The 22,172-nt window shown below is 49.4% G+C and overlaps 1 protein-coding gene across 3 annotated transcripts in view; it reads left to right on the top strand.

Moving 5' to 3' along the window:
* The window catches only part of LOC105491048 (DNA topoisomerase III alpha), a 40,614-nt gene extending 20,088 nt beyond the window's left edge, over positions 1 to 20,526 (top strand). For 2 of the 3 annotated variants that reach the window (XM_071082463.1, XM_011757158.3), the window contains 9 exons: positions 1 to 208; positions 2,078 to 2,263; positions 2,419 to 2,548; positions 7,445 to 7,558; positions 7,656 to 7,821; positions 10,068 to 10,211; positions 12,234 to 12,356; positions 15,527 to 16,209; positions 19,142 to 20,526. In XM_071082463.1, coding sequence (XP_070938564.1) covers positions 1 to 208; positions 2,078 to 2,263; positions 2,419 to 2,548; positions 7,445 to 7,558; positions 7,656 to 7,821; positions 10,068 to 10,211; positions 12,234 to 12,356; positions 15,527 to 16,209; positions 19,142 to 19,320 — 1,933 coding nt within the window. In that variant the 3' untranslated portion in view covers positions 19,321 to 20,526. Of the gene's footprint in view, positions 209 to 2,077; positions 2,264 to 2,418; positions 2,549 to 7,444; positions 7,559 to 7,655; positions 7,822 to 10,067; positions 10,212 to 12,233; positions 12,357 to 15,526; positions 16,210 to 17,970; positions 18,672 to 19,141 lie in introns of those variants that run through there. The other variant, XM_071082462.1, reaches the window with a different exon arrangement.
* Positions 20,527 to 22,172: the final 1,646 nt, after the last annotated feature.

Genomic DNA, 22,172 nt, shown 5'->3' with positions numbered 1-22,172 from the left:
GTACATCAGCTATCCCCGAACAGAAACAAACATTTTTCCCAGAGACTTAAACCTGACGGTGTTGGTGGAACAGCAGACCCCCGATCCACGCTGGGGGGCCTTTGCCCAGAGCATTCTAGAGCGGGGTGGTCCCACCCCACGCAATGGGAACAAGTCTGACCAAGCTCACCCTCCCATTCACCCCACCAAATACACCAACAGCTTACAGGTTGGTTTCTCTGAATGTGCTGACTGCTGGAACCCAGAGGGAAGTGCTGGGGGTTGGTAGTAAGATTTGAATTTACTCTGTGGGCTGTGATTGTAAAAACAAGTGATCTTGAGATCTCTCTCATTTCGCTTGCTTTGATGAAAGACCCCTTCACCCTTCCCCGTGATGGGCCCCCGTCTTAATACAGCCCCACCTCCCCACTCTCCGTCAGCTCCTGCTGCTTCCCTGCTAGTCCTTCATAGGCAACCTAGGTACCTCTCCTCCCCACACCACTGTGCAGACCCCTACCCCCACTGTGAGCCTTGTGGCCTTCCCAGTCCCTGGAACTAGAGAATTCTATCCATCCTCCCAAGGCTGGCTCAGTTTTGGTTGCCTCCTAAAACTTTGCTGCCACCCCAGTCGTGCCACCCCACGTCATTGCAGTTTCCCACTCAGCTCTTCTTGTCTGTCTCAGTCATTTCTTCAGCCAGGGGCAGACTCTGCAGGCACAGGAGCCATTAGGCTTGTTTACATCTGTAGGCTTCGCACAAAGCTGGGGAAATCTTAGTCTTTTGTTCTTCTCCTCCTTCTTTTAATAACATATATTCTTTCTGATTTTAAAAATATGGCCAGGCGCAGTGGCTTACGCCTGTAATCCCAATACTTTAGGAGGACACGGTGGGTGGATCACGAGGTTGGGAAATTGAGACTGTCTTGGCCAACATGGTGAAAACCTGTCTCTACTAAAAATACAAAAATTAGTTGGGCGTGGTGGCGTGTGCCTGTAGTCCCAGCTCTCAGGACGCTGAGGCAGAAGAATCACTTGAACCTGGGACGCGGAGGTTGCAGTAAACTGAGATTGCACCGCTGCACTCCAACCTGATGACAGAGTGAGACTCTGAAAAAAAATTAGGCCGGGTGCAGTGGCTCAAGCCTGTAATCCCAGCACTTTGGAAGGCCGAGACGGATCACGAGGTCAGGAAATCGAGACCATCCTGGCTAACACGGTGAAACCCCACCTCTACTAAAAAATACAAAAAACTAGCTGGGCGCGGTGGCGGGCGCCTGTAGTCCCAGCTACTCGGGAGGCTGAGGCAGGAGAATGGCGGGAACCCGGGAGGCAGAGCTTGCAGTGAGCTGAGATCCGGCCACTGCACCCCAGCCCGGGCGACAGAGCAAGACTCCGTCTCAAAAAAAAAAAAAAAAAATTACATGTTCATTTTAGACAATTTAAGAGATACAAAAGATTATAAGGGAGGAAAAATTGCCTATTAAGCATGATATTTAACAATTTCAAAGATGTGCCATAATTTATTTTGCCAAATCTGTTTTTTATGTTTTTGATACTATAGTTAACATTTGTAGACATAAATATTTTTGTGGTTCTCCAGTTACTTCCTTTGAAGAGATCCGTAGAAGGGGAATTATTGGATATGTGTATAAATGTCTCATTTTGATAGAGTGAGACTCACTAAATCATTGATTACCTCATTGAAAAATACCCTGACAAATTACTGCTTAAACGTGTGCATGAAGTTGGGCTAAGGCCACCAGGTGCAGTGTTGCTGTGTCTCTTGTATTTGAGGAGTCTCTTGCCAACTTCTTATGCTTTCATCTTGTTTTCTGCTTAGATTGGGTTTACATCAAAGAACCACTCTGAAGGGGAAGATTACTCCCTTGCTTATCTTTGCCAGATTTGAGTTGTGAAAGTGTCAACCTAAACCTATCCTCTCCCCAGGACTTATTTGCCTGGCACTCCATGTTAGTGCAGGGCCTGAGGAGCAGTGTGGCCTCTTCTGTGCTGGACATTTGGCTAAGGCTACCAGCGATGCTCCTGTCCTTGAGAGGTGATATTCTAGGGGGAGTTTCAAACTCCTCGTTTCTTCCTAGGGAGACGAACAGCGACTGTACGAGTTTATTGTTCGCCATTTCCTGGCCTGCTGCTCCCAGGATGCTCAGGGGCAGGAGACCACAGTGGAGATCGACATCGCTCAGGAACGCTTTGTGGCCCACGGCCTCGTGATTCTGGCCCGAAACTATCTGGACGTGTATCCATATGATCACTGGAGTGACAAGGTGATCAAGAGTGGTCCCCAGGGAGAGGGAGGACAGTTGTGTTGCGAGTCCTGAGTTCTCTAGTGGAGCAGGACTGTGTTCCTTGAAATGAGGTTATTTTTTGCCTGAGTGTGATAATGGAATCATCTGACTGCTGCACCTGCCGCTCCCTGTAGATCCTCCCTGTCTATGAGCGAGGCTCCCGCTTTCAGCCCAGCACCGTGGAGATGGTGGATGGGGAGACCAGCCCGCCCAAGCTGCTCACCGAGGCCGACCTCATTGCCCTCATGGAGAAGCACGGCATTGGTCAGTGGCTCCTCTGGTTAACTCGCATCTCTTGAGCACTTACCGTGTACCAGGCACAGGTTTCCTCTAGTCTTCAAACCATTGTCTAATGCAGCTGCTGTATCTTTATCCCCATTTTATGGTTGAAATAAGGCTCAGAGAGGTTAAGAACTTACCTAAGTTCACAAAGTGTGTGTTATTAAAACCTGGTCTGAATACCTCCACAGTCAGTGCTCTTAAACCATGCACTGTGCTGTGCACGTAGTAAGAGACTTTTCCCATGGCTTTGAGGGCCCAACTGGGAGCACCCATTGGCCACATGAGGATTTGTTCTTTTGAATAAGAACAGCATGTAAGGAACCAACAATTAAAACTTAGGACAGTCATCATAAAATCTGTTTTCATTTTGAAGTGTCAGATCTGGCTCCTCCTTCCCATGTGGAGTATTGGGTGAGGGTGGCAGCTGTCTCTACAGGCCTGCACCCACACTGCTCAGTCAGCCTGCTCACGCTGGCCTCATGTATGTGCCAGGACCCTGCTGTTAGCTATGGGTGACTGGATTCTTAGCCTTTTGTTAAAGCATTTCCCATAATTGCTTAGGAATCAGAAACTAGGTTTTAATAAAACACTGGGCCAGAATTGTGTTATTCCCAATAAGTCCCATGGCTCAAGCTTTGCAGATAGGTCCTTGTAACTAATCTGCTGTCCCCTCCATTCGTTTTTCTCAAGGCTCTCAAGGGCTTTCTCTGGCAAGCCTAGTCCAGGAATACCAGCAGCACAGTGGAGGGGAAGCAGAGCTCTCTGGGCATGTGTTACATAAGCAGCTGCCTCACCCACAAAGGGAGTTTCTTAGGCCTGTGACTTAGGAAGCGGTGCTCCAGCGTGGAGTCCTTGACCATCACTAGGACATCCAGAAACCCTGCAGGCTTAGGTAAAATTAGTAGACGTTCACCCATATGATTTATTTGATAAAAATGTATGAGGGCTGGATGCGGTGGCTCACACCTGTAATCCCAGCATTTTGGGAGGCCAAGATGGGTGAATCACTTGAGCCCAGGAGTTCAAGACCAGCTTGGGCAACACGGTAAAACTCCATCTTGCTGGGCGTGGTGGCTTACGCCTGTAATCCCAACACTTTGGGAGGCTGAAGTGGTTGGATCACCTGAGGAAGGGAGTTTAAGACCACCAGCCTGACCGACATAGTGAAACTCTTGTCTCTACTAAAAATACAAAAATTAGCCAGGCATGGTGGTGGACACCTGTAATCCAAGCTACTTGGGAGGCTGAGACAGGAGAATCGCATGAACTCGGGAGGTGGAGGATGCAGTGAGCCAAGATCGCACCACTGCACTCCAGCCTGGGTGACAGAGTGAGACTCCATCTCAAAAAAATAAACCATCTTGGCTGGGCACGATGGCTCAAGCCTGTAATCCCAGCACTTTGGGAGGCCGAGACAGGCGGATCTGAGGTCAGGAGATTGAGACCATCCTGGCTAACACGGTGAAACCCCGTCTCTACTAAAAAATACAGAAAACTAGCCAGGTGAAGTGGCGGGCGCCTGTAGTCCCAGCTACTCGGGAGGCTGAGGCAGGAGAATGGTGTAAACCCGGGAGGCGGAGCTTGCAGTGAGCTGAGATCACGCCACTGCACTCTAGCCTGGAGGACAGAGTGAGACTCCGTCTCAAAAATAAAAAAAATAAACCATCTCTACAAAAAATTAAGTGCATGCCTATAGGTAGGGAGGCTGAGGTGGGAGGATCACTTGAGCCCGGGAGGCAGAGAGTGAGGTACACTGAGATTGAGCCACTGCACTCCAGCCTGGGCAACAGAGCGAGACCCTGTCTCAAAAAAAAAAACAAAACAAAACATGAGGCCCACAATAGTGAGAGCTTGGACTAAGCACCAGAGACACAAAGAAGAATAAGACCTCATTTTTTAACTTCTCAGTCTAACAGAAGAACCAAACCAACACATTGAATACAATGTAATGGGTTCTGCAGGGAGTAGGCAGGGAAGCAAATGTCATGGGTAGGCTGGCGTTTGAGCTGGACCAAAACTTCATAGTAAGACTGCTGGATCAACGAAGGGCAGCCCAGTGCAGGGCAGGCCTGAGGAAGGCACAGGAGCAGGAAAGCAAAAGCCTGCTGTAGCTGGATTGGGGGTGGTGGCCATAGAAGGTGTCTGGAAAGATGATCCAAGCCTGACTTTACAGGGCCTTGGCTTGCCCAGTTGAAGGGCTTAGATGGTGATACGTGGTCAGCAGGGAGTCTTCTAGGATTTCTAAGTAAAGGAACCACAGAGAGGTACACTTAACAAAAAAAAACACAAAATAATATTTTTAAAAGATTATTAACAGACTGGGCGTTGTGTCTCACACCTATAATCCCAGCACTTTGGGAGGCCAAGGCAGGGGGTCAGGAGTTCAAGACTTGAGGTCAGGAGTTCAAGAGCAGCCTGGACAATGTGGTGAAACCCCATCTGTACTAAAAATACAAAAAATTGATGGGTATGATAACTGACGCCTATAATCCTAGCTACCCAGGAGGCTGAGGCAGGAGAATTGCTTGAACCTGTGAGGCGGAGGTTGCAGTGTGCCGAGTTTACACCACTGCACTTCAGCCTTGGTGACAGAGACTCTGTCACACACACAAAAAAGATTATTAACAGTCTTATTTATATACCGTACAGTTCATCTCTTTCAAATGTATAATTTACATTTTTTAGCATATTTACAAAGTTGTGCAGCTATCACCATAGTCAGGTTTTTGGGGATTTTTTGTTTGTTTGTTTGTTTGTTTGTGATGGAGTTTTACTCTTATTGCTCCAGCTGGAGTGCAGTGGTGCAGTCTCGGCTCACTGCAACTTCTGCCACCCGGGTTCAAGCGATTCTCCTGCCTCAGCCTCCCCAGTAGCTAGGATTACAGGCACGCACCACCACACCCAGCTAATTTTTGTTATTTTTAGTAGAGACAGGGTTTCACTATGTTGGCCAGGTTTGCCTACTTTAGTTATTTCCTATAAAGAGCCAGGCACAGTGGCTCACACCTGTAATCCAGCACTTTGGGAGGCCAACGTGGCAGATCACTGGAAGTCAGGAGTTCGAGACCAGCTTCGCCAACATGGTGAAACACTGTCTCTACTAAAAATGAAAAAATTAGCTGGGCTTGGTGGCAGGTGCCTGTAATCCCAACTACTCGGGAGGCTGAGGCAAGATAATCGCTTGAACCTGGAAAATGGAGGTTGCAGTTGATGGACACTTGAGTTGTTTCTAGTCTTTGGCTATTATAAATAATCCTGCTGTGAACAGTTTTGTACAAGGTTTTGTGTGGACGTGTGTTTTCATTTCTCTTGGGTAGACTTAGGAGTGGGATTGCTGGTTTTTTTTTTTTTTTTTTTTTTTTGAGACGGAGTCTCGCTGTGTCGCCCAGGCTGGGGTGCAGTGGCGCGATCTCGGCTCACTGCAAGCTCCGCCTCCTGGGTTCACGCCATTCTCCTGCCTCAGCCTCCTGAGTAGCTGGGACTACAGGCACCCGCCACCACGCCCGGCTAGTTTTTTGTATTTTTAGTAGAGACTGGGTTTCACCATGTTAGCCAGGGATGGTCTCGATCTCCTGACCTCGTGATCCACCCGCCTCGGCCTCCCAAAGTGCTGGGATTACAGGCTTGAGCCACCGCACCCGGCCACGGGATTGCTGGTTTACATGGTAACTCTACATTTAACATTTTTAGGAACCAGTACACTTTTTTTTTTTTTTTTTCTGAAGTGGCTGTACCATTTTTTGTTTCCACCAGCAAGGCACTAGGATTCCGGTTCATCCACATCCTTACTTAGTATTATCTCTCTTTTTGATTTTGCCGGTAGGTGTGAACTGCTATTTCATTGTTTTGTTTTTTTTGTGTATGTTTTTGTTTTTTTTAGAGGCGGAGTCTCACTCTCGCCCAGGCTGGAGTACTGTGGCACAATCTCGGCTCACTGCAAGCTCCACCTCCTGGGTTCACACCATTCTCCTGCCTCAGCCTCCGGAGTAGCTGGGACTACAGGCACCCGCCACCACGCCAGGCTAATTTTTTTTTGTTGTTTTTTTTTTTGTATTTTTAGTAGAGATGGGGTTTCACCATGTTAGCCAAGATGGTCTTGATCTCCTGACCTTGTGATCTGCCCACCTCAGCCTCCCACAGTGCTGGGATTATAGGCATGAGCCACTGCACCCACACCCGGCCCTTTTTTTTTTTTTTTTAAGACGGAGTCTCACTCTGTCACCCAGGCTGGAGTACAGTGGCGCAATCTTGGCTCATTGCAGCCTCTGCCTCCTGGGTTCAAGTGATTCTCCTGCCTCAGCCTCCTGAGCAGCTGGGACTACAGGCGCATGCCGCCACACCCAGCTAATTTTTGTATTTTTGATAGAGATGGGGTTTCACCATGTTGGCCAGGCTGGTCTCGAACTCCTGACGTCAGGTGATCTGCCCACTTTGGCCTCCCAAAGTGCTGCAATTACAGGCATGAGCCACTGTTCCCAGCCTTCACTGCAGTTTTAATTTGCATTTTCTTCATGGCAGAGCTACATTTTGAAAGATCCCTTTAGCCACAGCTTAAAGAATAGTTAGGGTAGAGGAAGAGACTAGAAATAGGGACACAAGCTGCAACTGTGGCTTGGACACATGGGGAGGAGAATTTTTAAAAGGAGCTTTGAAGCTGGAATTGACAGCTTTCCTGAGTAATGGGATGTGAGGGAGCAAGAGAGTTGAGGTTGCCGTTGCGATTTCTTGAATGAGCTATATGGGAATGAAGTGAAGGCATCTTACCTATATAGGCTGTCCAGGCAAAGGAGGGGTTCCGGAGTGAGCAAGGTGCCCATGCGCCACCCGGGTGGAGCTATTGTCAGTATTACCTCAGAGTAACCAGCAAATGGCTTCCAGGTACGGATGCCACTCATGCGGAGCACATCGAGACCATCAAAGCCCGGATGTACGTGGGACTCACCCCAGACAAGCGGTTCCTCCCTGGGCACCTGGGCATGGGACTTGTGGAAGGTAAGGGAGGACAGAGCTTGCAGTGGGTAGTGGGTGGTGTCGCCCAAGTCCCTGAGGGTCTCAGGTGGGCCCTCACTGAGCTTGACTTTCCCTGCAGGTTATGATTCCATGGGCTATGAAATGTCTAAGCCTGACCTCCGGGCTGAGCTGGAAGCTGATCTGAAGCTGATCTGTGATGGCAAGAAGGACAAATTTGTGGTTCTAAGGCAGCAAGTGCAGAAATACAAGCAGGTTTTCATCGAAGCGGTGGCTAAAGCAAAGAAGTGAGTCCTTAAAAGAAATAGAGATGGGGTCTTACTATGTTGCCCAGGCTGGTCTTGAACTCCTGGCCTCAAGAGATCTTCCCACCTCAGCCTCCCAAAGTGCAGGGATTACAGACGTGAGCCACTGCATCTGGGCCAGTCAGAGTTCTTAACCCTGCCAGATTCATCCTCACCACTGGCCTCCTGGCCTAGGGGTTTTCCACATACCCCTTTCTTTGGACTTTCTTCTCCAGTTCCTTTACAACTCTCTATAGAGCTTTGTCATTATACAAACAGTAATCGGAACTGTCTCCTCCAGTTATTCTGAACTATTAGCTTTATAAATACCATTCTCTTGATTTTAATTATCTTTTTTTTTTTTTCTGCTTTCATTACATGACAAATTAATTATGTTGAGTTAGGCAACAAAGTCTTTTAAATCAGTAAACCCAAGTGCTGGAGTGTGATCCATTTATTTTCTGGAGCATTTAGAGGTGGATATTTAGCAAGCAGCATGTATGTATTTTGTTAGAAATGATGTGTTTTCTACCTGTGATGCTATGATTTATAATAAGATATATATATTTGGACTTCATTTTCTGATACTCTTGGAATTTTTTAAGTGCTGTGTCTGTTGTATACGAATGAGATGACTAGTGGCTGAGGGCTCCTGGGTAGCCTTGGGATCGGTCTGGTTGTCAGGGAACCAACCCTGTGATTAGAAGGTTGGTACTTTGAGTCCCACCCCTACCTCAGGAAGAGCAGAGGGGCTGGAAGTTGAGTTGATCACACATGGCCAGTGATTTGTCAATCATGCCTAAGTAATAAATCCTCCATAAAATCCCCAAACAAGGGCCGGGCACGATGGTTCATGCCTGTAATCCCAGCACTTTGGGAGGCTGAGGCGGGCAGATCACGAGGTCAGGAGTTCAAGACCAGCCTGGCCAACATAATGAAACCCCGTCTCTGCTAAAAAAAAAAAAAAAAAAAAATTAGCCGGGCATGGTGGTGCATACCTTGTAGTCCCAGCTACTCTTGAGGCTGAGGCAGGAGAATTGCTTGAACCTGGAAGGTGGAGGTTGCAGTGAGCTGAGATTACACCAGTGCAGCCCAGCTTGGGCAACAGAGTGAGACTTAAAAAAAAAAAAAAAAAAAAAACACCCAAACAGTTGGGTTTGGGGCACATCCAAATAGCTGAACAGGTAAAGATTCCTGGAGGGTGCGTGTTTGGGAGAGGGCATGGAAGCTACTCCTTCCCCACATCCCTTGCTCTGTGAGCCACTCTGTTGAGTTATTCAAACCAAGGAGGGGGTCTGAGGAACCCCAGGTTACAACCAGTCATTCAGAAGCACAAGTCACACCCTGGGATTTGTGACTGACATCTGAGGGGATTGGGGGAGCAGTCTTCTGGGACTGAGCCCTTAACTGTCAGATGGATCTCCAGGTGCATAGTGTCAGAATTGAATTGAATTAGAGGATGTCCAACTGGTGTCTGGCGGGAGAGTTGCTTGGTGTGTGGGGAAAACGCCCACACATCTGGTGTCTGATGCGTGTTAGACTGTAATAGAAAGTAACAGTTTGTTATTTCCTATTCTTCAGACTACCGCATGCTAGTTGTGAAAAGGCAGGCATGAGCTAGTTTAAACTTAATGCAGACAGACACTCCTGGTCTGTACATGGACCCTGTGCAGTTTTACTTTTTTGTTTGTTTGTTTGTTTGTTTTTATTTGAGACGGAGTTTCACTCTTGTTGCCCAGGCTGGGGTGCAATGGTGTGATCTCGGCTCACCGCAACCTCTGCCTCCTGGGTTCAAGCAATTCTGCCTCAGCCTCCTGAGTAGCTTGGATTACAGGCATGCACTACCACACCTGGCTGATTTGGTATTTTTAGTAGAGATAAGGTTTTACCATGTTGGTCAGGCTGGTCTTGAACTCCCAACCTCAGGTGATCCACCTGCCTCAGCCTCCCAGAGTGCTGGGATTACAGGCGTGAGCCACCACGTCCGGCCCAGTTTTACTTTTTAATGTGGGCTGGTGACAAGCAGAAGCATCTGCCTGTATCTGGACTCTCCTCCCAGGAGTTGGTTTGGCACCAGGGCCCATGGTGAGCTTAGTCTTCTCTGTTTGCCGTCTGTTCTCTGCAGGAGGCCTGCGGCTCACTGACTAGCTGGTTCCCAAGGTCACGCCTGTTGTGTGCACATAAGAGTGTTGTAGGTGCCTTTGCAGCGATTGCCGGCTGATGGGTGTCTGTCTTTGCCTTTTCTTCAGATTGGATGAGGCCTTGGCCCAGTACTTTGGGAATGGGACAGAGTTGGCCCAGCAAGAAGAGATCTACCCAGCCATGCCAGAGCCCATCAGGAAGTGCCCACAGTGCAACAAGGACATGGTCCTCAAGACCAAGAAGAACGGCGGGTCAGTACGTCGCCTTCTGCCCCCACCTCTGCTCCCCAGCACCTGCAGTGTCAGCCACAGCTCGAAAGGCCCTGCCATTTCACTCCATGGAATCTTTCAAGGCAGGCCTGTGGTTGCCAACCTGCAGGCAAGGTGTTGACCTAGAAGCATAGCAGGATGGGATCAGGCCTTTGAGGTGTAAAGCACTATGGCAATTCAGAGCAGGTGGACAACCGAGTGATAGTGGGGTTTTTTGGTCCCCTGCGGGTAGGACATCGTATACCCAATGTGTAACACATGGAAGAGCATGAGCTTCAGATCTAGGTAGGTCTGGGTTCAAATGCCACTTCTGCCGCATATAAGCGGTGTGGCCTGAAGCAAGTTACTTACCTGCTCTGAGCCCCAATTTCTTTTGTAAAACAAGGTCAGTACTCACAAGACTGTGTTAAGGGTGAGGATTTGGTGAAAACGGTCAGGACTATATGTATAGCACATTGCCTGATGTGTTGTAGATACTCAGCAGATACTACTTTTCTTCTCTCCTAGTTTTAGTTCTGAATGGGGCCTGAAAATCTACTTTAAATATAGTAGATCCAAGTGGGCAATTTAGCCTCACATCGGGTTGTTCAAGCCAGTGACTGGCCACTGGACGAAGTTCACAGGGAAAGACGTGCTGGAGGGGTGGCGGCCATCATCAGGTGCCATCCCTCACTGGCATGATGCAGGGTGGTGCTCTGTAAGCATTACCTCATCCCATTCTCATAACTACCCTGCAAGGCAGGGATTTTTATGCAGCTTAGAGGGCTGAGGTGCTTGCTTGGAGTCAAGCAGCCGTGGTGGGCAGCAAAGGCAGAGTTTGAAACCAGGTTTACACCGCCTTTCTCCCTCCTGCCTGACCCACCTGGGGCTGCTGCGGTCCTTGCTGCTGAATAAGAAAGGAGGTTTCTTGACTCCTCACCTCCAGCCATCATTAACCTGGCTGGCCCGAGTGAAGAGAAGGCCACCCACGCTCTCAGAAACACGAGGTCTAAGGGCCAGACCTGGAAGCAGGTGTCAGGGCTCACGTCACTCACAGACAGAAGCCAGTGCCACTCTAGGCTTAGCCCAATGACTGAATGGGCCTATATTTCAGCACTTAATAAATGACATTGATGGGTTTTCCTTACCATCGGTAGGTTATTGGATTAGTACTCATTGGAATATAAGGACAGAGAATAACTACTTTTGTTTTAGCTGTGAATTCTCCACTTCTCTGGATTGGAGAATTATTATTCTTTTGTTCTTCTGTTGTTATTTTGTAATGCTTCTCTGAGTTCCTCCAGAAGGTCAGGAGATTGTCTTGTGGGATTTGCCACTCCAGGGTTTATCTGATAACTTCCATTTCTGAGACTGTAAATTTCTTATTTAAATGATTGGAGTTCAGGGCTTTTTTTTCTTCATAGTGTACCCAGGCACATTCATGAGGAATTTGTAAATCACATGCATATTGGCTAGTCAAACCCTAATGTTTCATGACTGCAAGGTGTTGAAAAACATTGGCCAGGAGAGACAGGGATGGGATGGATTGGGTAGTGGGTGGGGTGTAGATGTTGCGGGTGAGGCTCTGTCACACACAGATGGGTTTCCATTCCTGGCTCCCGTCTCCACACGCATGCATGTCTCTGGGCAGGTTTCCAGCCCACATCAAGCCACCGTTTACTCACATGCAAACTGAGGGGCTCCCTGACACTGCCCAGACTTGGCACGAGGCAGAAAGGCAAGAATGTGTGAGTGCACAGCACAGAGCCCCTGGCGTCACCTTGGTTGGTTGTCAGTTTTCTAAATAGAAAGCAGGGTCAGCAATAGCTGCTTTGTGCTTTTGGGATGTGAGAAGGCTCATTTTCCCCAATCAATTCAATATGAGTGCTTGTGTATCCAGTTAAGTGTCATCCAGAAAAGGGAATGTTGTCCTCGGTCAGCTGAGAAAAGGCTGCCTCAGCTGATGGCCAACAGCTGAGAGCGTCCCCTGCACTCCTACCATCTGACATGGCACCTTGTCCCCAGGTTCTACCTCAGCTGCATGGGTTTCCCGGAGTGTCGCTCAGCCATGTGGCTTCCTGACTCGGTGCTGGAGGCCAGCAGGGACAGCAGCGTGTGTCCAGTTTGTCAGCCACATCCTGTGTACAGGTGAGCTGGGCGCTTGAGTCAGGCGCCGCCTCTGGAGTGTGTACACCACGGCGCCCATCTTTCCCTTGCTCCTGTCAGAACCCAGAGAGGAGTGTCGGGGATTCCACTCAGGCCCTGCAGGGGTGTAGCTGTGTTCTGCAGCAGCCAGGTAGGCAGGCCTGATCCGGTTCTGTTGTGTTCCACGCTGTCACTGCTTTGGCAGGTATGACCCTGTTTGGAGTAGGCCATGGGCAAAGAACCATGAAGGCCTGTTTCCCTGCCCTCTCCATATAGATCATTGTTACAGAAGGCTTAGGAAATTATTTGCATATTAAATACAACATCCAAGCTTAGGCTACACACTTTGGGAGGCCGAGACGGGCGGATCACGAGGTCAGGAGATCGAGACCATCCTGGCTAACACGGTGAAACCCTGTCTCTACTAAAAAATACAAAAAACTAGCCGGGCGAGGTGGCGGGCACCTGTAGTCCCAGCTACTCGGGAGGCTGAGGCAGGAGAATGGCGTAAACCCGGGAGGCGGAGCTTGCAGTGAGCCGAGATCGCGCCACTGCACTCCAGCCTGGGTGACAGAGCCAGACTCCGTCTCAAAAAAAAAAAAAAAAAAAAAAAAAAAAAGCTTAGGCTACATAGCAAGACCCCATCTCTAAAAAGAAAAAAAAATTTTTTTTTTTTTTTTTTAAGACAGAGTCTCACTGGGTTGCCCAGGCTGGAGTGCAGTGGTGCAATCTTGGCTCACTGCAACCTCCGCCTTCTGGGTTCAAGCAATTCTCCTGCCTCAGCATCCTGAGTAGCTGGGATTATAGGCATGTACCACTATTCCTGGCTACTTTTTGTATTTTTAGTAGAGACAGGGTTTCATTGTGTTGGCCAGGCTGGTCTCGAACTCCTGGCCTCAAGTGATCCACTCACCTCAGCCTCCCAAAATGCTGGGATTATAGGTGTAAGCCACTGTGCCTGGCCAAAAAATTTTTTAAATTAGCCAGATGTGGTGACATATGCCTATAGGCCCAGCTGCTCAGGAGGCTGAGGCAGGAGGATCGCTTGATCCCAGAGGTCTAGGCTGTGGTGAGCCATGATTTCACCACTGCTCTCCAACCTGGATGACAGAGCCAGACCTGTCTCTAGAAATAAATGAATAGCCTGAGCGCAGTGGCTCAGGCCTGTAATCCCAGCACTTTGGGAGGCCAAGACGGGCAGATCACGAGGTCAGGAGATCGAGACCATCCTGGCTAATACGGTGAAACCCCGTCTCTACTAAAAATACAAAAAGCCAGGCGTGGTGGCAGGCGCCTGTAGTCTCAGCTACTCAGGAGGCTGAGGCAGGAGAATGGCATGGACCTGGGAGGCGGTGCTTACAGTGAGCCCAGATCGCGCCACTGCACTCCAGCCTAGGTGACAGAGCGAGACTCCGTCTCCAAAAAAAAAAAGAAAGAAATGAATAAATAAATTACTTAAGTTCCTCTAGAAAGTGCACAGCCCTAGAACAAGACAGTAGTTCTCAAACCTCTTGGTCACCAGTCCCCTAACACTCTGAAAGATCATTGAGGAGCCCAGAGAGCTTTTATTGTTGGCGGTTGATCAGTATGTACCATATGTGAAATTAAAGTGGAAACATCTTTCAAATTATTCAGTAATTTGGCCAGGCACAGTAGCTCACGCCTGTAATCCCAGCACTTTGGGAGGCTGAGGCGGGCGGATCACAAGGTCAAGAGATCAAGACCATCCTGGCCAGCATGGTGAAATCCTGTCTCTACTAAAAGTAGAAAAAATTAGCTGGGCGTGGTGGCATGCGCCTGTAGTCCCAGCTACTTGGGAGGCTGAGGCAGGAGAATCGCTTGAACCCAGGAAGTGAGGGTTGCAGTGAGCCGAGATCATGCCACTGCACTCCAGCTTGGGCAACAGAGTGAGACTGTCTCAAAAAAAAAAAAAAAATTAATGATTTATTTCTAGCAAATGCATCGCATACTACCGTAAATACCGTGTTTTTTAGGGTAATAAAATACTTATTTTCCAAAGCAAAATAACAATGACATGAATGACATTGTTTTACATTTTGCAATTTGTATGTCTGGCTTAATAGAAGAGAGCTAGATTCCCATATCTGCTTCTGCAGTCAGTCTGCTGAGTCATTGCATGTGCTGGCACCTCTGGGAGACTCCATTTTATACACATGGAAGAATAAGAGCAAAATAGACATAACCTCTTAGAATTTCTTTTTCTTTTTTTTTTTTTTTTGAGACAGAGTCTTGCTGTGTCGCCAGGCTGGAGTGCAGTGGCGCAATCTCGGCTCACTGCAACCTCTGACTCCCAGGTTCCAGAGGTTCTCCTGCCTTAGCCTCCTGAGTAGCTGGGACTACAGGCACGTGCCACCACGCCCAGCTAATTATTGTATTTTTAGTAGAGATGGGGTTTCACCATATTGGTCAGGATGGTCTCAATCTCTTGACTTCGTGATCCACCTGCCTCGGCCTCCCAAAGTGCTGGGATTATAGGCATGAGCCACCATGCCCGGCCTTAGAATTATTATAAAAATTTTTGTGTGTGTGACAGCGTCTTCACTGTGTCACCCAGGCTGGAGTGTCGTGGCACAATTTCAGCTCACTGCAACCTCCACTGCCCGGGTTGAAGCGATCCTCCTGTCTCAGCCTCTCAAGTAGCTGGGACTACAGACACATGCCAGCATGCCCAGCTAATTTTTTTAGTATTTTTAGTAGAGACAGGGTTTCACCATGGTGGTCAGGCTGGTCTCGAACTCCTGACCTCAAATGATCCACCCGCCTCTGCCTCCCAAAGTGCTGGGATTACAGGCATGAGCCACCACGCCCGGCCTATAAAATAGTTTTGCATTCTCCTTGAAAGGGCTTAGGCACCCTGGAACCACACTTGGAGAACTGCTGATATAGAGACATGGAACTTCTCAGAGGTGTTTTTATTTTAGTGAATTACTGGGATCTTAGATTTCATCTGCACTGCTTCCCACTGTCCACTCCTGTGATGACTGGCAAGGGCTTGTAGTGGGCTGACAGAGGGCCTCACAGGGGACTTGCGTGGGCTTCCTGATGCATAAGGAATGGTGGAGAGAGGCCTAGGGCTAAAGCAGCCCTCAGTGGACTAAGGAGAAGCTGGCACCTGGTTGTTAATGTTTTTTCCCATCTTCTGGCCTCACCAGGTTGAAGTTAAAGTTTAAGCGCGGTAGCCTTCCCCCGACCATGCCTCTGGAGTTTGTTTGCTGCATCGGTGGATGCGACGAGACCCTGAGGGAGATCCTGGACCTGAGATTTTCACGGGGCCCCCCCAGGGCTATCCAGCCCTCTGGTCACCTGCAGGCTAGCCAGTCTCTGAACAGGATGGACAATAGCCAGCACCCCCAGCCTGCTGACAGCAGACAGACTGGGCCCTCAAAGGCTCTGGCCCGGACCCTCCCACCACCCACGGCTGCTGGTGAAAGCAATTCTGTGACCTGCAACTGTGGCCAGGAGGCTGTGCTGCTTACTGTCCGTAAGGAGGGCCCCAACCAGGGCCGGCAATTCTTTAAGTGTAACGGGGGTAGCTGCAACTTCTTCCTGTGGGCAGACAGCCCCAATCAGGGAGCAGGAGGGCCTCCCGCCTCGGCATATAGACCCCTAGGCGGCTCCCTGGGACGCCCACCAGGCCCAGGGATCCACCTGGGTGGGTTTGGCAACCCTGGTGATGGCAGTGGTACTGGCACATCCTGCCTGTGCAGCCAGCCCGCCGTCACACGGACTGTACAGAAGGATGGGCCCAACAAGGGGCGCCAGTTCCACACGTGTGCCAAGCCGAGAGAGCAGCAGTGTGGCTTCTTCCAGTGGGTCGATGAGAACACCGCTCCAGGTGAGGCAGGGAGGGGCATGGGAATCCCTGCCTTGGGTTTTCAGGTATCTACCTCAGAGAAGACTGGGGACAGCAGAAAGAAGGCAAGGCAGGGTCATGGTGGGATTGGGAAGGGCACCTGGGCTGCCTTGCACCTCTGTTTCCTCACTTGATCACTTTCAGCAAGGTGATGATTGTACAGTCCTCATTCTAGATTAAAGGGTAGCTACCAGTAATGGTGTCATTTGCCCTATGCCTGGCACTATGCTAAGTATACTTCTATGCATCTTCCATCCTCATCGGGTAAGCATTATGATCACAATTTTACTTATAAGTGAGAAAGGTGAGACCCAGACACATGAAGTGGGCGTTGCTCAGGGTCCCATAGCAACAGACACCAGAATGAGGATATAGGCCTTCCCAAATGGCCTTGTGCCCTTGCAGCTGTCGTGACCCTTGGCAGACCATAAGCATCAGCCTCATTTCTTTTTTTTTTTTTTTTTTTTTTTTTTTTTTTTTTTTTGAGACGGAGTCTCACGCTGTTGCCCAGGCTGGAGTGCAGTGGCGCGATCTCGGCTCACTGCAAGCTCCGCCTCCTGGGTTCACGCCATTCTCCTGCCTCAGCCTCCTGAGTAGCTAGGACTACAGGCGCCCGCCACCGCGCCCGGCTAATTTTTTTGTATTTTTAGTAGAGACGGGGTTTCACTGTGGTCTCGATCTCCTGACCTTGTGATCCGCCCGCCTCGGCCTCCCAAAGTGCTGGGATTACAGGCTTGAGCCACCGCGCCCGGCCGTTTTTTTTTTTTTTTTTGAGACTGAGTTTTGCTCTTGTTGCCCAGGCTGGAGTGCAATGGTGCGATCTTGGCTCACTGCAACTTCCACCTCCCGGGTTCAAGTGCCTCAGCCTCCTACGTAGCTGGGATTACAGGCATGCACCACCACGCACAGCTAATTTTGTATTTTTAGTAGAGACATGGGTTTCACCATGTTGGTCAGGCTGGTCTCGAACACCGGACCTCAGGTTATGTGCCTGCCTTGGCCTCCCAAAGTGCTGGGATTACAGGCGTGAGCCACCATGCCCGGCCCAGCCTCATTTCTTCAGATAAAGACACCAACCCCGATGATATTTAGGAACCTGCCCAGGGTGACACAGCTTAGGCCAATGTCCAGGAACTAGGTGTCATGAGAAGTGGCACCTAGACATTGCATCAAGTTGAGTGGTGTAGGTGGAGGCATTTTGAATGGTTCCTCCTGCTCCAGTGCACAGCAGAGCTTAATTAAGTAGCTGAGAATGACCCAAAGGCCTAGTGGGAGCTTTGGAGTTGGGCGAATCTGGTTCCAAAGCTCAGCAGTATAACCTTGAACAAATGACTTAGCCTCTCTGCCTCAAGTTTGCTCAACAAGATGGCCCCTGCCTACATTCATAGGATTCCTGTTTTAGAAAGGAGTTTAGTCTCAGACTGTGATTCTTATACATGTGTCACCAGCCCGGCATGCACAGGAAGAACCCAGAGGCTTGGTAAAAACTGTGGGACTTGGAACTGGCTACTAGTGCCAGTGGGGCCCAGAGATGGCCATTGCAGTGAGAGGCCCACATTTGAAGTGAGATGCAGTCTGGCCTCTTGTCTCCCCACTTGGAAGGACATGGTATCTGACCCCCAGACTGGCTGGCTGACTGTCCTGGGTAAATGGGCAGCTGGTCTGGAAAGGCCCATTGAGGGACAGGAAGGGGTCGCAGGTTGCTGGTCACAGGCTGCTTGTCTTTCCCACCCCACCACACAGATCAGCTTGCTTGGGTTTCTGCCTCTGTAAAAAGCTCAGCACGAAGTGATGCCAGTGTCCACTCACCAAGTGAGTGTGGGATGATGTCTCCAGGAGCTTAGGATTCTTGAGGGAGAGGTGTCAGGTAACATAAGGCAGCAGGCATATCGCACCTCAACCTTACAGAGTTGGACACAGTGTGAAGGGAGGCTGGCTGGTGGGGTGTACGTGGCTGTGTAAAAGTTGATTCAGCCAGCCGGGTACGGTGGCTCACGCCAGTAATCTAAGCACTTTGGGAGGCCGAGGCAGGCAGATCATGAGGTCAGGAGATTGAGACCATCCTGGGTAACACAGCGAAACCCTGTCTCTATTAAAAATACAAAAAATTAGCCAGGCATGGTGGTGGGTCCCTGTAGCCCCAGCTACTCGGGAGTCTGAGGCAGGACAATGGCGTGACCCCAGGAGGCGGAGCTTACAGTGAGCCGAGATTGCGCCACTGCACTCTAGCCTGGGCGACAGAGCCAGACTCCGTCCCAAAAAAAAAAGTTGATTCATCCATATCATCTGCTGCTACATTTTTTATTTTTTTATTTTTTTCTGAGACAGGGTCTCACTCTGTTGCCCAGGCTGGAGTGCAGTGGTGTGATCACAGCTCACTGCAGCCTCCCAGGCTCAGGCATCCTCCCACCTCAGCCTCCCAAGTAGCTATGACCACAGGCATGCACCATACCTGGCTAATTTTTACCTTTTTTTTTTTTTTTTTTTTTTTGAGACGGAGTCTCACTCTGTCCCCAGGCTGGAGTACAGTGGCCGGATCTCAGCTCACTGCAAGCTCCGCCTCCTGGGTTCGCGCCATTCTCCTGCCTCAGCCTCCTGAGTAGCTGGGACTACAGGCGCCCGCCACCGTGCCCGGCTAGTGTTTTTTTTTTTTTTGTATTTTTTGGTAGAGACGGAGTTTCACCATGTTAGCCAGGATGGTCTCGATCTCCTGACCTCGTGATCTGCCCATCTACATTTTTTTAGTCAGGGTTTCGCCATGTTGCCCAGGCTGATCTTGAACTCCTGGGCTCAAGCAATCCTCCTGCCTCGGCTTCCTAAAGTGCTGGGATTACAGGCATGAGCCACTGTGTTCAGGACTTGCCACTTCTGCATGTCAGTTCTAACCTCAGTCCTCCCCTGACTCTCCCCACAGGGACTTCTGGAGCCCCGTCCTGGACAGGAGACAGAGGAAGAATCCTGGGGTTGGAAGCCAGAAGCAAAAGGCCCCGGGCCAGTTCCTCAGACACGGGGTCCACAGCAAAGAAACCCCGGAAATGCAGCCTTTGCCACCAGCCTGGACACACCCGTCCCTTTTGTCCTCAGAACAGATGAGCTCAGGGTAGGGTAGAGAGCGCCACTTTCTCAGACCTGTCTCCTTTGTGTTGGGAAATGAGTTAACCAGGACCAAGTGGCCATTTAGTGTCCTGGAAACTTGGAGGACAGTGTTGGCCTTTGGAGTCGGGCCTTTTTGTGTTAAGGGGCACAAGGTCCAGACCACTGTGGAGCAGGCCAGCTCTGTTGGACAGTGGCCCTCTTCCCAAGCCTCAGAAGTGACCATAGCCACTGCTGAAAAGTCACGCAGCTGCTCCCTCGGATCCCCCAAGGGTGGTTGCTGTTAGCAGAGGATTGGTGCAGTCCTAGCTGAAGCCCACTGTGTGCCAAAGGAAGAAGCTCCCAGGACTGCTTCCTTCACCTCCAGAAAGCCCCAGGTGAGCCGGCAGCACTCATGGGGCAGGCCATGTCCAAGCTGCCCAGGACTTCTCTCATAGATGTCCTGAGAAGGACGGTGTAATACAAGGAAGTGGCTGTGGTAACACTGATCCGGCAGAAGAAGCTTCATTCCCTCTTTAGTTAAGCCAGGACACCCAGAATTCATTGCCTTAATAAAGAACCCAGGCTGGGTGCAGTGGCTTACGCCTGTAATCTCAGCGCTTTGGGAGGCTGAGGTGGGTGGATTGCCTGAGCTCAGGAGTTGGAGACCAGCCTGGGCAACACGGTGAAGCCCTGTCTCTCCTAAAATACAAAAAATCAGCCAGGCGTGGCAGTATGTGCCTGTAGACCCGACTACTCAGGAGGCTGAGGCAGGAGAATTGCTTGAACCCAGGAGGCAGAGGTTACAGTTAGCCGATATTGTGTCACTGGACCCCAGCCTAGGTGACAGAGCGAGACGCAGTCTCAAAAAAAATTTAAAAATTAAAAAAAAAGAATCCAACCCCAACGGGGCGTGGAGGCTCACACCTAATCTAGCACTTGGGGAAGTCAAGGCTGGAGGATTGCTTGAGGTCGGGAGTTGAAGACCAGACTGGGCAACATAGTTAGACCTTCTCTCTATTATTAAAGATATAGCCAAGCACAGTTGTACATGCCTTTAGTCCCAGCTGCTCAGGAGGCTGAAGTGGGAGGATCCTTTGAACCCAAGAGTTTGAGGCTGCAGCAAGCCATGATCACACCACTGCACTCCAGCCTGGGTGACAGAGCAAGACCCTGTCTCTCAGACTTTTTGTTTTAAATAAATAATCCAACCTTTTTTTACTCTGACCTGTGAGAGTGCAGAGGGTCTGGGGAACATTTGCAGAAGCAACAGGTATCAGCCAGTGCTGGAAGGAGCTCACCCTGGAAGGTCTCACCAGCCTCTGTCTCTCATGTTTGTCCCTCGTGTCCCATGTGGACAGCCCTTCCTCCCTTTCCACATGGTAAGCACTGTGCCCAATTTCTTCCCACCCCACAGATGGTCCCTCAGAGCACAGATGTCCAATGAAAGGTTCAGATTCAGATCACTAACTTTCCATCTTCCACTTTTTCCAGTGGTGGCCATGTTCCCTGTTTGCCTTCACAAAAACCTTATAAATAATACAAGCCATATGGACTCTGATTTACAGTTTAGAAGATGAGCAGGGGTGGGTGTGAGTTGCCCAGTCATGTTGCTAGTTGTTGAAGAAACTAGAATTGTTCTCAGGTCTTGTGCTCCTGGCCCCATAGACCAGTGGCTCTGTGTCCTGGTGGAGTATTGGGGAGGATTTTTATAAATGCAGATTCCTGAGATTGTTCCTGGAGCATCTCTGAGTGGGTGTGGGTTGTGGCCCTGCATGTGTGGTTTTGCCTCTCCCAGCCCCGGGGAACCACCAACCACTTTTTGTCTCTATGGATTTACCTACTCTGTATATTTTGTTTAAATGGAATCATACCAGGCTGGGCACAATGGCTCACACCTGTAATCCTAGCACTTTGGGAGGCCAAAGCAGGCCGATCACTTGAGATCAGGAGTTCAAGACCAGCCTGACCAATATGATGAAACCCCATCTCTACTAAACATACAAAAATTAGCCAGGGCGTGGTGGCTTACGCCTGTAATCCCAGCTACTCAGGAGGCAGAGGTTGCAGTGAGCTGAGATTGGGCCATTGCACTCCAGCCTGGGCAACAAGAGTGAAACTCTGTCTCAAGAAAACAGAAAATGGAATCCTACCATACATGACCTCCTGTGTCTGGTTTCTTTGACTTGGCAAATGTTTGTCAGGCTCATCCACATTGTAGCATGTGTCAGTCCTTGATGATTATGACTGATAGTCCACTGTATGAATATACCACGAGTTTATCCATTTGTCAGTTTATGGACATTTGAGTTGTTTCCACCTTTTGGCTATTGTGAATAGCACTGTTGTTGCATTGGTGTATGAGTGTCTGATGACCTGTTTTCAGTTATTTTGGGCATATGCCTAGGAATGGGGTTGTAGTTTCATACCATAACTCCACGTTTTAACTTTTTGAGGAACCTCTAAACTTTTCCACAGTGGATGCACCATTTTACACCCACCAGCAGCAAACCAAGGTTACTGCTTCTCCATATCCTTGTGAACACTTGTTCCTTTCCTTTCCTTGTATTATAGCCATCCTAGTGTATTGTCATCCTAGTGGGTATGAAGTGACATCTCATTGTGGTTTTGATTTGCATTTTCCTAGTCACTAATGACATTGATCATCGTTCCATAGGCTTACTTATTGGCCATTGGTATACATTCTTTGGAGAATGTCTATTTAAGTTCTTCACCTTTTTTTTTTTTTTTTTTTTTTTTTTTTTGAGATGGAGTTTCGCTCTTGTGCCCAGGCTGGTGTGCAGTGGTATGATCTTGGCTCACTGCAACCTCTGCCTCCTGGATTCAAGCAATTCTCCTGCCTCAGCCTCCCA

The sequence above is a fragment of the Macaca nemestrina genome, chromosome 17 (genome assembly GCF_043159975.1).
Source record: "Macaca nemestrina isolate mMacNem1 chromosome 17, mMacNem.hap1, whole genome shotgun sequence".
NCBI classification, from domain to species: Eukaryota; Metazoa; Chordata; class Mammalia; order Primates; family Cercopithecidae; genus Macaca; species Macaca nemestrina.
The sequence above is the reverse complement of the archived record's forward strand: the minus strand, read 5'-3'. Positions and strand labels throughout refer to the sequence as shown.